This window comes from Gavialis gangeticus, unplaced genomic scaffold (genome assembly GCF_001723915.1).
Source record: "Gavialis gangeticus isolate Ggan-Ray unplaced genomic scaffold, GavGan_comp1, whole genome shotgun sequence".
Taxonomy (NCBI): Eukaryota; Metazoa; Chordata; order Crocodylia; family Gavialidae; genus Gavialis; species Gavialis gangeticus.
The window spans coordinates 80,361-95,231 of record NW_017729000.1 but is presented as its reverse complement, the minus strand read 5'-3'; the positions used below and the strand labels follow the sequence as shown (position 1 = coordinate 95,231).

The 14,871-nt window shown below is 42.8% G+C and overlaps 1 protein-coding gene across 1 annotated transcript in view; it reads left to right on the top strand.

Moving 5' to 3' along the window:
* KDM3B (lysine demethylase 3B) overlaps positions 1 to 14,871 on the top strand; it is a gene marked incomplete at its 5' end in the record, with an annotated part of 63,953 nt that overhangs the window by 45,588 nt on the left and 3,494 nt on the right. The window contains 10 exons of the mRNA XM_019505931.1: positions 764 to 1,037; positions 2,156 to 2,412; positions 5,000 to 5,266; positions 5,808 to 5,979; positions 9,361 to 9,451; positions 9,594 to 9,724; positions 11,800 to 11,919; positions 12,399 to 12,538; positions 13,283 to 13,459; positions 14,089 to 14,223. Coding sequence (XP_019361476.1) covers positions 764 to 1,037; positions 2,156 to 2,412; positions 5,000 to 5,266; positions 5,808 to 5,979; positions 9,361 to 9,451; positions 9,594 to 9,724; positions 11,800 to 11,919; positions 12,399 to 12,538; positions 13,283 to 13,459; positions 14,089 to 14,223 — 1,764 coding nt within the window. The remainder of the gene's footprint in view (positions 1 to 763; positions 1,038 to 2,155; positions 2,413 to 4,999; positions 5,267 to 5,807; positions 5,980 to 9,360; positions 9,452 to 9,593; positions 9,725 to 11,799; positions 11,920 to 12,398; positions 12,539 to 13,282; positions 13,460 to 14,088; positions 14,224 to 14,871) is intronic.

Genomic DNA, 14,871 nt, shown 5'->3' with positions numbered 1-14,871 from the left:
CAGCGCTTCTCCAACTATCCTCCTTAGCTCGTTGAAGTCACCTTATCTCATAAAGATATTGCTGAATTGGGGGTAGATCTCAAAAGAAGGAGGAATGATTTGTGCCTGCTTAAAACTCTTGTATTAAGGGAGATTGAAAAGATGAGGACTGTTTAGTTTAGAAAGGAGATGAAGAGTACACACATAATACAAATAAATAGAATGGTGCCTGGTCTACAGTGACTGTTCTCTCTACCTCCTCACACAAGAACAAGGAGACTTTGAATCAATTAAGTAATGACTAAGTTTAAGCCTGATCAATGACATTTTTCACATACATGATTTACTGTGGTACTCCTTGGCTTTGAGATCACTACGTAGCAATAACTTGGCAAGGCATGTTGGACATCAGTTATGAATAACCAAATTATCCTGTCAGTGTTTCTTAGGGTGTGGACATATGGTGACTTGGAGCCCCTTTCAAAAGGGGAATGTTTCAGAAGGGCAGCTGCTGATGCATTCTAAATGTTATGACTGAGCAAGCTGAGAATGATTCAGGTGCAGCAGACCCACTCCAACATTAGCACTCCCTCCTCCTAGGTGAAAGTTGGAGTAGATTTGTTGCACTTCTGGCCTTCCTCTGGCTTCACATTCTACCTTGATGACACTAGACTGTATTGCCTTGTTCTGCTGTTATCAGCTGGTTAAATTTTCATTTGTTTCAGTTTAGGGGGAGCAGTTTGCTTTTTTAAAGTCAGCATCTAAATGTGCATGTTTTCTTTAGCTTCCCAGTGTAAACCCTACTGTGTCTGCCTCTGGAAATGAGAGCACCTTCTCCAACGCAGCAACAGGGACAGGACAGCTGGAGATGGATACTGGTCTTAAACCTGAGGCTGCAGATGGTAGAACTGAAGAGTCTGCAAAATCAGAGATGCCACCAACCAGTAACACCAGCGAAACAAAGACTAACAGGGCATTGTGTCCAGAAACGACCCCCTCATCTGCCTTGCACTGGCTTGCTGATTTAGCAACCCAGAAAGCAAAAGAAGAAACAAAAGGTAAGTAAAAGATCTATCCCATAGCCTTTTGCAGAAAAGAGTTGCAGTATTACCTTGGTGAGAGTCCCAGCTTGTTAAATGGAAAAGGGCGTGGTCCTTCCTCTTCACATCCCTCTTTGGATCCATTTTCTTTAGTAGGTTTAAAAGATGTGGAAAGTATCTCGAAATAACTTGCATGGAGGTGACCAAAGGGAGAGCATATAATTCCTAATCACATTTATACCATCTTAGTCTGCTGTTAGCTGTATCTTTTTTGGAAGGCTTTGTTGCACTGGTACGTGATGTCAAGTCTAATTTAACATTTATTTCTGGTATCGGTTAAGTAGCTTATGGAAACTGCTAAAATTGATGTTAGTGTCCTGCATGGGAAATGAAGAGTGGAATTTCTAGTCACTTAAATGTTCAAGGCAGGTTTTAGAAAAAAAAAAAACTCGGAATACACAACATCACTTCAGAAATATGTGTTTTTCAGGACACACCTGCAATAAAGGCGATTCAAGGTGGCCCCCATAAAGACTGTACTTAGGTAGAGTGAAGGTGTTGTAGCATGCAACCTTTTTTCATCACTATGAGTGATAGAAAGATTTTGTTAACATTTCCCAAACAGTCTTGTTCCTTCTTGTTGCTCACAAATGTTTTGCTAGTTCTAAAGGTCACATTCCCAGTAATAGTCCCTACTGTGTGTAAAATCTGCAGACAGTAATCTTAAAAGCTTTCATGGTGAAGGATTCGGAACTAACTTGGAAGGTGAGTGGGTCAGTTGGGGAGTTTGTTTCAAATAAGGTTGCAGTTCCTTGTAAATCAAATGTGTTTAAGTCAAAATTATCTTTTGTACTTCTCAAGGCCTTATCCCACAATGATAACAGCCTGTTGGTAACACCTCCCTGAAATGTACAATGTATAAATGTGTAGGACAGTGTATAAGAGCGTTTCATCGTGTATGCGTACATTCATAGATGCTAGGGTCCGAAGGGACCTCAACAGAGTGTAATACTATTCTTGAGTTGTAACATTTAGGTAAATGTTACAGGATAGTAACTGTGTTATATTGGACACTTGTCTCAGACCTTTCCTCGTTGTGGTCCTTCATCTCACCCAATTCTAATTTTTGCTTACAGAAGCAGGATCACTGCGGTCAGTGCTCAGTAAAGAATCCCACTCGCCCTTCGGATTGGATTCCTTCAATTCCAGTGCAAAGGTTTCCCCATTAACTCCAAAGCTGTTTAACAGCCTCCTGTTGGGCCCAGTTGCATCTAGCAACAAAACCGAAGGTTCGAGTCTCAGAGATTTGCTACATTCTGGACCAGGAAAACTGCCTCAGGTTCCATTAGACACAGGAATCCCATTTCCTCCAGTTTTCTCTGCAGCTTCAATGGTAAGTAGCATTGTCTTCCTGCAGATAGGTTATGCTCTGAGGTAAAATTCTTAGTAATTTAACAGCTTTCTTTGCATTCTAACAGCATTTTTTCTGGGCACTTGGTATAAACAAAGGCATTCATTTGATGGTGAAAAAATCTATAAAATAATTTGACACAATAGTTATTTATGGGGCTTAGTCCTTTGTTGTCATGAAAAAATTCTCCCTTTGGAGGGAAGTGGCCATTAGTTAGGCATAATATTAACTCCGACTCTTAAATTCCTTTTTGGTAATCTGTGCTGCCATGGAAGCTCAGTTGAGGAGCAGTCTGATTTTTTTTGGAAAGTCCTGCTTAAGATTAGCCTGCAAGCTGTTGCTGGTTAAGGGGACCCAGCTGTGGAACAGATTTTCAGAGATTGGGTGAATGTGAAGTAAGGCTGTCCTTAAAAAAAGATATGCTGAAAAATTCTCCTTTGAAAATACCCATCATAAGAATGATGCAACAACCACACGTGTCTTGCTTTGAAAGAAAAGGAAGTAAAAAGAGGAACCCCAAGAATCCTTACCTTAAAAACCCTAAGGCTTGCCCATGCTTAAAGTTGATTCTCTTTTAAGGTAGGGTGTGAATTTAAAAGACAGTGGCTGTTACTGAGTACTTTCAAACGTGAAACTCTTGTTCTGGAACAAGAATTCCTTGTTTAAATATAACTTAAGCCTCTTTAAGAAGTGGGCAAGCACTAACAGCATGAGCAATCTATAACAAAAAGCCCTTCCCTAAATAGAATCGTTACCTTCAGAAGTGCCACGGTCCATTGACTCCACTAGGGACTTGGCTATCACTGCGAGTTTTTTTGTTCTGTTTTCTTAATTATGGAAGGTGTTCGGATTCTGGTAAGGGATGGTGTTAAACTGGTATGGCATGCAGTGTGATCTAGTAAGAACAGCAAAAGCACCTTACTGGGTCAGACCAGTGGTCCATCTAGCCCTGTATCCTGTCTCCGACAATGGCAGAAGTAGATGATTTGGAGGGAGAGCATTGAACCAGGCGTACCTGATGTGAGCAGTCCCCCTGTTCATTACCCTGCCGGCATCTGTCATCATTGGTTTAGAGTAACCCTGCCTTGCTCTGATGTGTAGAGCAAGACATTTGAACTCTGAGCCAGGGCAGATGGAGTCTTAATAGTTTAGCTTGTATGGCACTGGCAAGAGGATTGAAACATACTACAAAGGGAAGCTTCGTTGTCACAGGAAAGCGAAACCAGTAGTTGTGACTCAGCTTTTAAGAGCTTCTGAAAATGTCATGGCCCTGAGAACATATATCCACAAACTAAAATGTAGATAACTGTGAAATGCCTTAAGGTAAAAGGAATTTCTTCTGTGGCTATGGAAAGAAAGTCCTCACACTTATATTCCCTACCCTTCCTAGCAACATGGCACAGTAAACCACAGGTTTTATCCTTTTTCTCCTTTCTCAGAACCTTGTCAGTTTTTGTTGCTGCTCCTTATCAAGATCAGTGACAAATTCATCAACAAAGATCCTTTGCTGCTTTTCTGACTCGAACATTAGGGTCAGAACTTCGTAAAAGTCTGGATTACTAGCATTTGAAGAGGAGGCATGCATAAGGTGGTGAAGTTATCTGTATTGGGATTTTCTTTATTAAAATTTACCACTTCTGCAGCATTTCAGTTTCACTGAACTCATTTGACCTCCAGAATTTTCAAGTGAATCAAACAATACGCCCAAATGACTTGCAGTGGAGCAGATAGCATCTTAGCAACCAGGGCACTGTCTTCTGTCTTAACTTGAGCACCATCAGTTCCTTAGCCACAAGCTCTCACTATACCTTTATTCCTGCTAGAAAGTACCATTTCTTACCAGAAGCAGTTTTATTGTTGAGGCACTTGTAGGCCTTGATCAAAACCAGCTTTTAATCTTCTGTCGTTTAAACTAACACTTGAGTATAAATCTCTCACTGTAAGGCATGTTTTTCAAGGCCTCAAAACACTTGTAGCTCTTCTCTTGAATCTCTTCCAAATTTTCAGTGTCCTTTGTGAGCTGTAGACAGCAGAACTGGGCACAATATTAAGTAACAGTCTCTATTATGCTGCATACAGAGGTAATGCTGCCTTCCTATTCCTGTGTGATCTACTCCTGCTTATATATTCAAGGATTGCTGTCTCCCTTTTAACAGAAACCAGAACACCAAAAGCAAGAGATCTTAACTGGTCTGATTCTGTTTAGTGCATAAAAAGCATTTAAGGGAACCAGGAAGAAATGAACAATTTTTTTGATGGAAACAAAACTGATGGTGGTAGGAGGGAACAGCTTCTGATATTGTGACATTGGTATTCATTTTTGTAGGCTTAGCAATTAATCTCGTTAGAATGCAGCAAGTTTTCCAAGCCTTAAGTCTGTAAACCACTGGCGGCGGCAGCAGACATGCTGTTGTCAGTACCCCCTCCCAACTGTGTACTGACTTGTGTACAAGGTCTTGTGATAACAGTTACCACGGTTGAAATACAAGAGAGTGTTGGGGCAGATGCATATTGCCCTTATGTAAACTTCTGTGAAAACTGAACTTGGCCTGTATATTTGTGTCTTTAGGGAGCCAAAGGTAAAGCCAGTCTGCCCAACTTCCTAGATCATATCATTGCTTCTGTGGTGGAAAATAAGAAGACATCTGATGCTGCAAAGCGAACAAGTAACTTGGCTGACACTCAGAGAGAGGTGAAGGAAATGGTAATGGGACTGAACGTTCTGGATCCACACACTTCTCATTCCTGGCTCTGTGATGGAAGGCTCCTTTGCCTTCATGATCCCAGCAACAAAAACAACTGGAAGATCTTCAGGGAGTGTTGGAAGCAGGGCCAGGTAAGTGAAAATGAATAGCCAGGTTGTAACACTGGAGCAGGTATTTTGGAGAATGAAAAAAAGCTTCCTCTATTCCTGCTCTGAATAGTCAATGACAACGTACAGTTCTGTGTTTAAAAAAAAAAAAAAAAAGGAAGGGATAAACTGAAGCTAATTTTGTGGCATTCCTATTTGCTGTATTTTAGAGAGACATTCCTTTCATCTAGGAGTGGATATAGTCTATCTAGAAGTACAGCCAGATATAGTTACATATGGCTAGTGGATCTCGGGGTGGGGGGGGTGTATATGGTGCTATATGGTACTAGACTTTCTTGTAAAGACACCTGAAAATGGCTTGGAACTGAATTTTGATTTTCTGACTTGGCTAATTTGCTTGATGTAATGGGGTTGTACTTTTATGCAAAAAGGAGCTGGTATCTGATGCCTTGCTTCTTTGGTGATGGCCAAGAAAATCCAGCTCCTGAGAATGAGAGAGATGTAGTTAAATTTGTAGGAAATTTGGCTAATAATGTAACGAGCCACCTGCCTTTCTTTTTGTTAGCCCGTGCTAGTTTCTGGAGTCCATAAGAAGTTGAAGTCAGAGCTGTGGAAACCAGAGGCCTTCAGTCTGGAGTTTGGAGACCAGGATGTTGATCTGGTGAACTGCAGAAACTGTGCCATAATTTCAGATGTGAAAGTGCGTGACTTCTGGGATGGCTTTGAAATAATTTCTAGTAAGTGCAGATTCATGGTAGAACAGCACATCTCATTCCTCTTATAATCCCTGTCACAGATACCACAGGTTATGTGTTCCAGTACCTATCCCTTGAGGTGTAAAGCCACAGCTGCTCCTTGTAAGGCTCACTAGAGAGTGACTTCTGGGTGGAGAAATTGTGAAGAATGAGGCTAGGCCAAAAGTAGCTTAGTACAGTCAGACTGCTTTGGAGCAGAGAACTCTTATTACAACAGTATTCAAAATAAATAAGTAGATGGTCTATACCACATGAGATTGGTAGTCTGATCTTTTCTCTCTCCTCCCCCTCTTGTTGTATTCATGACAAAGTTGAAGTTGGTTCTACATTTTGCTGTGATTGCAAGTCTTGCCACCTCCATGTTTTTATCCCCTGGTGACAACCTCCCAAAACCATGGTCATGCTGCAAAGAAAGCACTATTTGTAAGGATCAGTCTTGAGCAGTGGTGGGCAAAGTCTGGCCCTCCATATCCCATCAGCCCCTGCAGTGGCAGCTCCTTCTGGCAGCTACTACCAGACCGATCCCTGCTTCCCAGGCACCTTTGCCCATCTGCCCCATACCCACTGCCAGGCACACAGGCAGGACACGTGGCTGGGATGGCACTGCAGCCGGGAACAAGATGGGCAGGCGGGGCTAGGGAGACCCCGGGGGCTGGTGGGGGCTGGGCCCTGGACAGAGCTGCGATCCACTGCCCACCTGCCCTTGTAACGAGTGCAGGTTTTATGTGCAAGGGCGTGCAGAGAGCAGATTTAAGCTCTGCTGCGGCTCTGTGCCATCCCCGCCTCAAGTTCCTGGCCCCGGAGCAGCTCCCTGCCCAGCTGTGCACCCTGTCTGCGTGGCTCCCAGCTGGTCTCTGTGGAGAGTTGCACAGGCAGGGGCTGGTGGGAAATGGAGTCTGGCTGCTGGCCGGATCCGCTGTTTTGCCACCCTGGTCTTGAGGCTGACCGCTTCAGAGTACCAGAGGGGTGGAGTGGGTCATGGCATCTCATTCTAACAAGATGCTTTCTGAGGTCTTGGGCCAGGGTCCTGGAAGACTTTGAAGGTGGGTAGGATTAGATTAAGCAAGCAACTGAATGGTGGACTTGCTCAGGGCTGCCCAGCTTCCGGACAGTTGGAGACTGCATGCCATGCGAGTCTGCAGGGCTGGCGTCCCTCTGCCATGCAGGAGCCCAGCTCTCCCCCCACCCCCAAGTGGCTACGCACTCAGTGCAGGCAGTGCAAAGGAGTTGTTCCCTTTCTTTGCCACACGTGCAGCATGAGTGGTCCATGTGCCCTGGCTATGTGCGCAGCACAAGTGGTATAGTCCCTCCCTGGTTGCAGGCAGTGGGGAGGGGGATGTGCTGCTGAGCATGGGGGGCAAGGCTGGGGGAAGTAGGGAGTTCTTACTTGATTTGGAGTCTTTAAAAGAATCTCCGGCTGCTGCTTCCATGGTGTGGTTGGAAAGGGGAGTGCAGCTGCATCACTCCACCCCTCTGGATCTGCCTCTGAGTGACATATAAATTGAATAAATAAGGAAGTGGGGCCAGGTTTGTTTTTGGTTTGTTTGTTGTTGGGTTTTTTAAGTTTCTCTTACATTTGAGGCAAGATAGTAATTGGCCATAGTCAGTATTATCATAAGACATCTAGAAGGATAAATATGTAAAATCTCTCACCTACGGGCAAAAAAGGTAATTTGTCAGTGCTAAAGGCATGCTGTGCCATGGCTTGGCCTGAGCTCTGACTGGTAGGTTGGGTCCAGGATATAAGTGAAAGACAGATGTTTTGAAGTGGCTGTCAGCTAGTTTCTTGGATACTTCCTTGGGGAGGTCTGACAAATGAGCAGGATTTTGCAATGTCTTATAGATCCAAAGATGACTACTCGAGGCACCTGTAGTATATGGCCAAGCAGGCTAACAGCATATTGGGCGCATTAGTAGGAGCATTGCCAGCAGATGGAGGGGAGTGATTCTTCCCCTCTATTTGGCACTGAGGCGGCCACATCTGGAGTCCTGTGTCCAGTTTTGCCTGTCCCCTCCCCCTTTCAGAAAGGATGTGGACACATTGGAGAGACTCCCTGTGGAAAGCAATGAAAATGGTTGTGGGGCTGGAGGACATGACTGGTGAGGAGAGGCTGAGGGAACTGGGCTGATTTAGTCTGGAGAAGAGAGAGAGGGATTGAACAGCAGCCTCACCTTCCTGCAGGGGGGCTGCAAAGAGGATGGAGCTGGGCTGTCCTCAGTGGGGGCAGATGACAGGACAAGGAGCAATGGGCTCAAGTTGCAGCAAGGAAAGTTTAGGTTCAATATTAGGAAAAACTTTCTCATGAGGGTAGAACAGGCTACCCAGAGAGGTGATGGAATCTCTATCCTTGGAGGTTTTAAGACCTTAGTAGAAAAAGCCTTGGCTGGGATGATGTAGTTGGGGCTGGTCCTGCTTTGAGCAGGGGGTTAGACTAGATGTGACCTCCTGACGTCCCTTCCAGGCCTCATTGTCTATGATTCGGGGGTCAGATGAGTGGAGGGGAGTTGGCACATGGCCAGCCCTTGGTTGTAGCTGTATGCTGGTGCAATCTAGCCCATGCAGCTCCCTAAGGGTCCAGAAAATTGAAATCAGGAGAGCAGTGGCAGCATTAATTATCACTCCCCTGTTGCCAGATTTCCAGACCTTGGGGAGGCCCGCTGGCTGGATGACACAGCTCTGTAAGCCAGGTCTGTCTGAGCACCCCTGTTTTAGTCAAACTAGTCAGCATCACGTATGAAGAGAAGAAATGGGCTAGGCTTCATTCCTGAGTCAAATTAGGTATGAGTAAAAATCAGTTGTGAGCATTGCCTTCTAAATGTCCTGTCCTGCTCTGCTCTGCACCACATTTGGTAAATGAGAAGCTGTGCATGGTGGATGTCTTCTGGAGGTTGTGTGCGTGTCCCCCACCCTGTGGACTGCGATTTCAGCAGTGCATTACCAGTCCCTTGTGTTGACCACAGTGGATTTCATCGTGTTTTAGAAGCAGTCCAGGTTGGCAAAAACAATATAGGATGAGATTTTTTCATAAGCATTGGGCATTGGCTTTAACTGCCTTCTGTAGGAATGAATGGTAAAATTCTCTGATGTCAGTAGAAGTGGTCAGGTGGTGGGTTCTGGAACGCTCCTCCTTTCAGCCCCACAGAAGTGCTGTAGGCATTTGGCAACTTGCAGGAATCTCCTTTAGACTCTGCTGTGGGTCCTGTTTTGACTAGTAAAATTCATTTTTACTGTGGACCAGGGAGCAGAGTGCACTGTGCTGGGCAGTGTACAAAGTCACCATCACAAGGAGTTTACTATGGAGATGAGACCGAGAGGGTGGGAAGAGGTGCAGCATGCAGAGTGAAATGTGTTTCATCTTGCAGAACGCCTGAGGTCAGAAGATGGACAGCCAATGGTACTGAAGTTAAAGGACTGGCCTCCAGGGGAGGATTTTAGAGACATGATGCCTACAAGGTAAGGAATCTGGAGCAACAGTGCTAACAGGGGATCCTGACTGCTTTACAAGCAGGACCGTTCTGTTGGCATTGCATTGTTCTTTGTGTGCTCTTCCTTCCCTGTGACCTGAAAGGGTCTTGGCTCTTCTCTTCCTGTGTAGGTTTGAGGATTTGATGGAGAATCTTCCTCTCCCGGAGTATACCAAGAGGGACGGCAGGTTAAATCTGGCCTCTAGGCTGCCAAGCTACTTTGTACGTCCTGATCTGGGCCCAAAAATGTACAATGCCTATGGTATGTAGGAACAGAGCTGGAGATGAGCTTGTGGCTGTGCTTTATTTCATTTTGTATATCCTCAGAACTGGAATTTGTATGGCAGGAAAGCATTAGCTAAGTCTGAGAACTTACCCTAGAGGAGGTTGAGTCATCTTACTGGATCAACACTAAGAGATGTCCACGTGCTGCTTTTTCCTCCATGAATGCATGTACACGTACACACCAGTAAACTTAAAACCTCCCTATAAATTATTACCATAATGTACTTTATATTCTCTAGTGTGTGTTTATATGAATATATGTTATATTATAGTATATATTACATTATAATATAAATGATATTTAGCTGTTTTCCATGATCGAGTTAAAGCAGTTTTGGTGACCTCAGACTGAAAGACGGATTGCACCCTATTATTAGACTTAAGTATATATTTTTAGCCTTGTAAGATAAATTGTGTGTGCAGCAGATTGGATATCAGTGGAGGGAAATGTGCCAGAGCATGTGCCCTGAATAAGCATCCTGAAGCATTGTGAAATTTACAGATGACAATTTCTTCAGGGATTAAAAGTAATTAGCATTTAATGATTATTTTTCAAAACATCCAAAACTATCGGCACACATGCTTTGTGGATGTAATCTTTCTAAAATATGAAGTTATTTTCACTGCACCTGATGGACAGAAGTAGAATGGAACAATTTGAAGTTATAACAGCTTGAATCATGATAGAAATGGTGGGGGGAGGGGGGGCGGTGGATGCTGGTTGTTTTTAACCAGTTATTTAAAGTAGGTTGAGGCCTCAAACACTTCACTTAGTTGTTGCTTTAAAGGAAAAAACAGTTTGGATCTCTCTCAATGTTGCAAAACTATTTTAAGCTGGTGACCCTGCAAATGGTGTCTCCACTGCAGGTGTGTGGAAGGAAACTGTTCTTATAATTGAAGGGTGAACTGTAGAAATGTTGCTTAAAAACTAAACTTTGTAAAATCTTTTTTAATTGAGCCAGCTTCCTTTGGGGATGTTGGTTTATAAAATATGTGCTTAAATCTACCCCGGTCACTGAATTAGAATTCAGGAATTGCTGCATGAAATTCTGTGCCTGCTAAGCCAGTGAGACTTCTGGCTTTAAAAATGTGAAACCCCTGTGAGGTTCTGAGAAATCAGTTTCTTTACTAGAGACGTCACAAGTATTATACAATAGGGGGATGAAAATGGGATTATGATTAATGTGGCTGTTTCAAGTCTTTTGTTTTTGGTGCTTTAATTTAGGCAGGTAGCAGAACCAACTTCTGCAAGCTGTATGTTAAGGCAACAGTTGCCTTAAATGTGCAGTTAACACCCTGATGTGACAGGCTTTAGACAGTAAGAAATCATAGTCCTTGCCCCAAAGAGCATGTAGTTTAGTCAGACAATGTACTAGATGTAGGAAATGATGCAACAAAAAAGCAATGAATACTAGTGAAAGCTAACTTGTTTTGTCTGCTTCCAGTTTTTTTGTACCATCTTATGTGCATGGGGAATGCACAGACAATGAGCACATTTTTGTTTAAATTTTTTCTTCTTTTAAAAATCAGAATTTGTAGGACTTCTGCATCATATGTTGCCTTCCAGAAGTAAAAATTAATACTTCAGTGTTGTATCTGACTGTTAAAAAGTGTTGTCACCAAAGGGTCAACCCCTTTATTTTGGCATCTGTTAAAAGTAAAAGGCAAAAATACCTTAAATGTCTTTCATCAAAAAGCAAATATTCAGTACCTTACTCAATGTGCTTACAGGCATGTCAAAGTAAAAGAAGGGATTAGGAAAAAATATTTCATCGCTGTATGTTGCAACAGTAATGAACACAAAGTACTACTTCAAATTTCTTTGTGTTCATAATGTTTTTCAGTTTAAAAAAGCTAGGGAGCTGTAGCTCAGGTCTCTAAATATGTAGTTTTGATTTTGTACACCGTTTCAGGGATGATGGGAGAAACCAAAAGTAAACATGCATTAGGAAGCCCCTGTTCTTGCAAAAAGAGCTTTGTTTGTTCTCTTCACAGGAACTTGGATCTTGTTTGTCTTACAGTGTTGGTCTTTCACACTGTCCTTTTTCTTAGGGTTGATAACTGCGGAAGACAGACGTGTTGGTACAACCAACTTACACTTGGATGTGTCTGATGCCGTTAATGTCATGGTGTATGTTGGGATCCCCATTGGCGAAGGGTCCCATGATGATGGTAATGTTTTGGAAATGTTTTACTGTCCTATGAAAACTGCGCCGTGGAAAGAGGAATGTGTATGTGGGCTTCCAAGTTTCTTTAAAGAGTCTTGCAACTTTGGCTAGATGCAACAAGTCACCTTGGAAATGTAGGCTGTATCTTCAGTGAACATTCACAAGTATAGAAAGTAATCTGTTCTTAAGTAGTGCCTTTTTCACTAATAGTTCAGAATGTTCTGTGAAACCAGTGGCAGTTTTGTGGGGGGAATTAAGAAGAGAACTGAATGGGAGGGGAAGGAAACCATTGTACCGTTTTTCAAATATTTGAGAAATAAGGATTGGCTGGATTTGAATGTTTTATGACCAAGTTTTTAGATTGCTTCCCAGTCAGTTAGTGACTGGTATGAGTCCAAAGATTATGATGTTAATTTCTGTTTATGTATTGGATATAAAAGGCCTGTGATTGTACTCAGCTTTTTGTGGGGATCTTCTTTGCAGAGGTGCTGAAAACAATTGATGAAGGAGATGCTGATGATGTAACAAAGCAGCGAATCCACGAAGGGAAGGAAAAGCCTGGAGCTCTGTGGCATATCTATGCCGCCAAGGATGCTGAGAAGATCCGTGAACTTCTGCGGAAGGTATATTGATGACAAAGAAGGCTTGTGTCTTACTGTTGTCCAAGAAAGGTTCATCTATAGGGACTTGGAGGATTCAGGTTGAATCTTGTGCAGTTGATGTTCCTTACCACAAAAATATTCACCTGCAGAAATTACAACCACTCTGCGAATGTGACTGAATGGAATTGTGTGTATGGCTAGTCATAGGATCATAGGAAAGGAGGACTGGAAGGGATCTCATGGGGGCATCTAGGCCAGCCCTCTGCTTAAGGCAGGATCATCCCTGACTAAACCATAACAGTCAAGTGCTGATTTAACCTGATTTTGAAAATTTCCAGTACCGGAGATTCCACAACTTCTCTAGGTAACTTGTTCCAGTGCTTGGTGACCCTTATAGTCAGAAAATGTCTCCTAACTTGCAACGTAAACTTCCTTTGCTGCATTTTGAGGCCATTGCTCTTAGTCCTGTCCCCTGTAGCCACAAAGAAAAGCCTATCTTTGTCCTTGAGAAGACTGAGCTTCTGAGCATGGAGAAAATATAAATGATTAGCCCATGCTAGCATCTCAAGGATAGATATGGAAGGGATATTTATTAGTACAGATGCCATTGCCTGGAAACCCTTTATAGTCTGTGCTGCTAGTATTTCTCATTGTAGCAGCTTAAAATCATATTTGTCCATGTCAGGGTTGGTTCAGAATGCTACGTGAGATGGGATAAGTACTGAACCTTGCTATCTGTGGATGTGTTTTGTATTTTTGCATTAGGTTGGAGAAGAACAAGGTCAAGAAAATCCCCCAGATCATGACCCAATTCATGACCAAAGTTGGTACTTGGACCAGACCCTGCGTAAGCGTCTTTATGATGAGTATGGTGTACAAGGCTGGGCAATAGTACAGTTCCTAGGAGATGCAGTGTTCATTCCTGCAGGTGCACCCCACCAGGTAAGCATAGTGTCACAGATGATAAAGAACATTACAGCCAAGTTTGTTTCATCTCCCAAAAGCACCCTGAAATATGACCACTGACTTGAGCCCTTCGGTTTTGGAGAACAGTTGCTACAGAAATCTGTTTGTAACCTTCTTATCAATGTGATGCTTGAGTACAATTTAAACAACTGAATAAGTAAGCGTAGTGGCATCACGGGAGCAGGTGTGTAACTAAATTACTGGGAGAAAATTAAGAAAATGAACACTTAGACTGAATATTAGGAAAAACTTCCTGACATTGAGATTTCCTTAGGCTCTGGACCAGACTCCCAGTGGAGGTGGTAGAAGCTCCATCACTGTAGTCATCTAACTCTATGGTCAGCCAAATACCAGAGAATCTTCTGTAGCAAGCAGTCCTGCATCTATAGGGAGAGAGGTTGGCTGTCGCTCAGTAGAATGTTTGCACTTCTGACATGAGACTAATTCTGTGAATTGTTCTGCGTGAAACTGGGTAGCTTCAGTCTCTGGTAGCTAGGTGAGCAGGAACCTACAGTACATGGAATTCTTCTGTATTAATTCTATATTGGGTCATTCAGCTTTGCTGTATCTAACATCCACTGCTATAATGTTTTGGGGTTTTTTAGGTCCATAATCTGTACAGCTGTATTAAAGTGGCAGAAGACTTTGTATCTCCAGAACATGTAAAGCACTGCTTCCGCCTGACTCAAGAGTTCAGACATTTGTCTAACACTCACACGAACCATGAAGATAAGCTGCAGGTAACTGTCAGTCCATCTTGGGGGAAACATTTCTGTGCTGACTGGTGGCTTGAAGTCTTTAAAAGAAATGTCGTTACTAGTCTGAATAGGCCTGATTTTGTCTGAGCAAGACTGTTATGGAGGTTTAGGATTTTTCCCAATTGGTGGCAAGAATGGGTGGTGATCATGATTTTGTGTATATATGACAAAGGAACTAACTTGTATGAGTTAGTCTTTAGACTATCAGGTAGAAAGGGTGTTGAAGAGATTTGTGTGAGCACGTGTGCTTTAGGATGAAGCTATGGCAAGTAATTAGGCAACTAGCCCAGGGTAAAGGTACTAAGAGACTAATGAACTGAAAAGATGTCTGTTCCTCGTTGCTCTCCTTTTTTTCTCTGCATTGGAAAAATGTTTAATACAAAAGGACTGGCTTAAACAGAGTTGTTTAAGCCTCTTGTTCTGTGCTGTAGTGAGAGCAGCAATTAGAAATAAGACAGACATCTATAACAAATGGAAAAAAGGAAATAAAAACCATAAATTAGAAATTAAGTATAGAAAATTAATAAGGGAAGCCAAGAGTCTTGGGAAAGATCCATGGCTGGCAGGGCTTAGGAGACTTTTTTTTTTTTTTTTTTTTTAAAATTTTACAACCCAAAAAAAAAAAAAAGC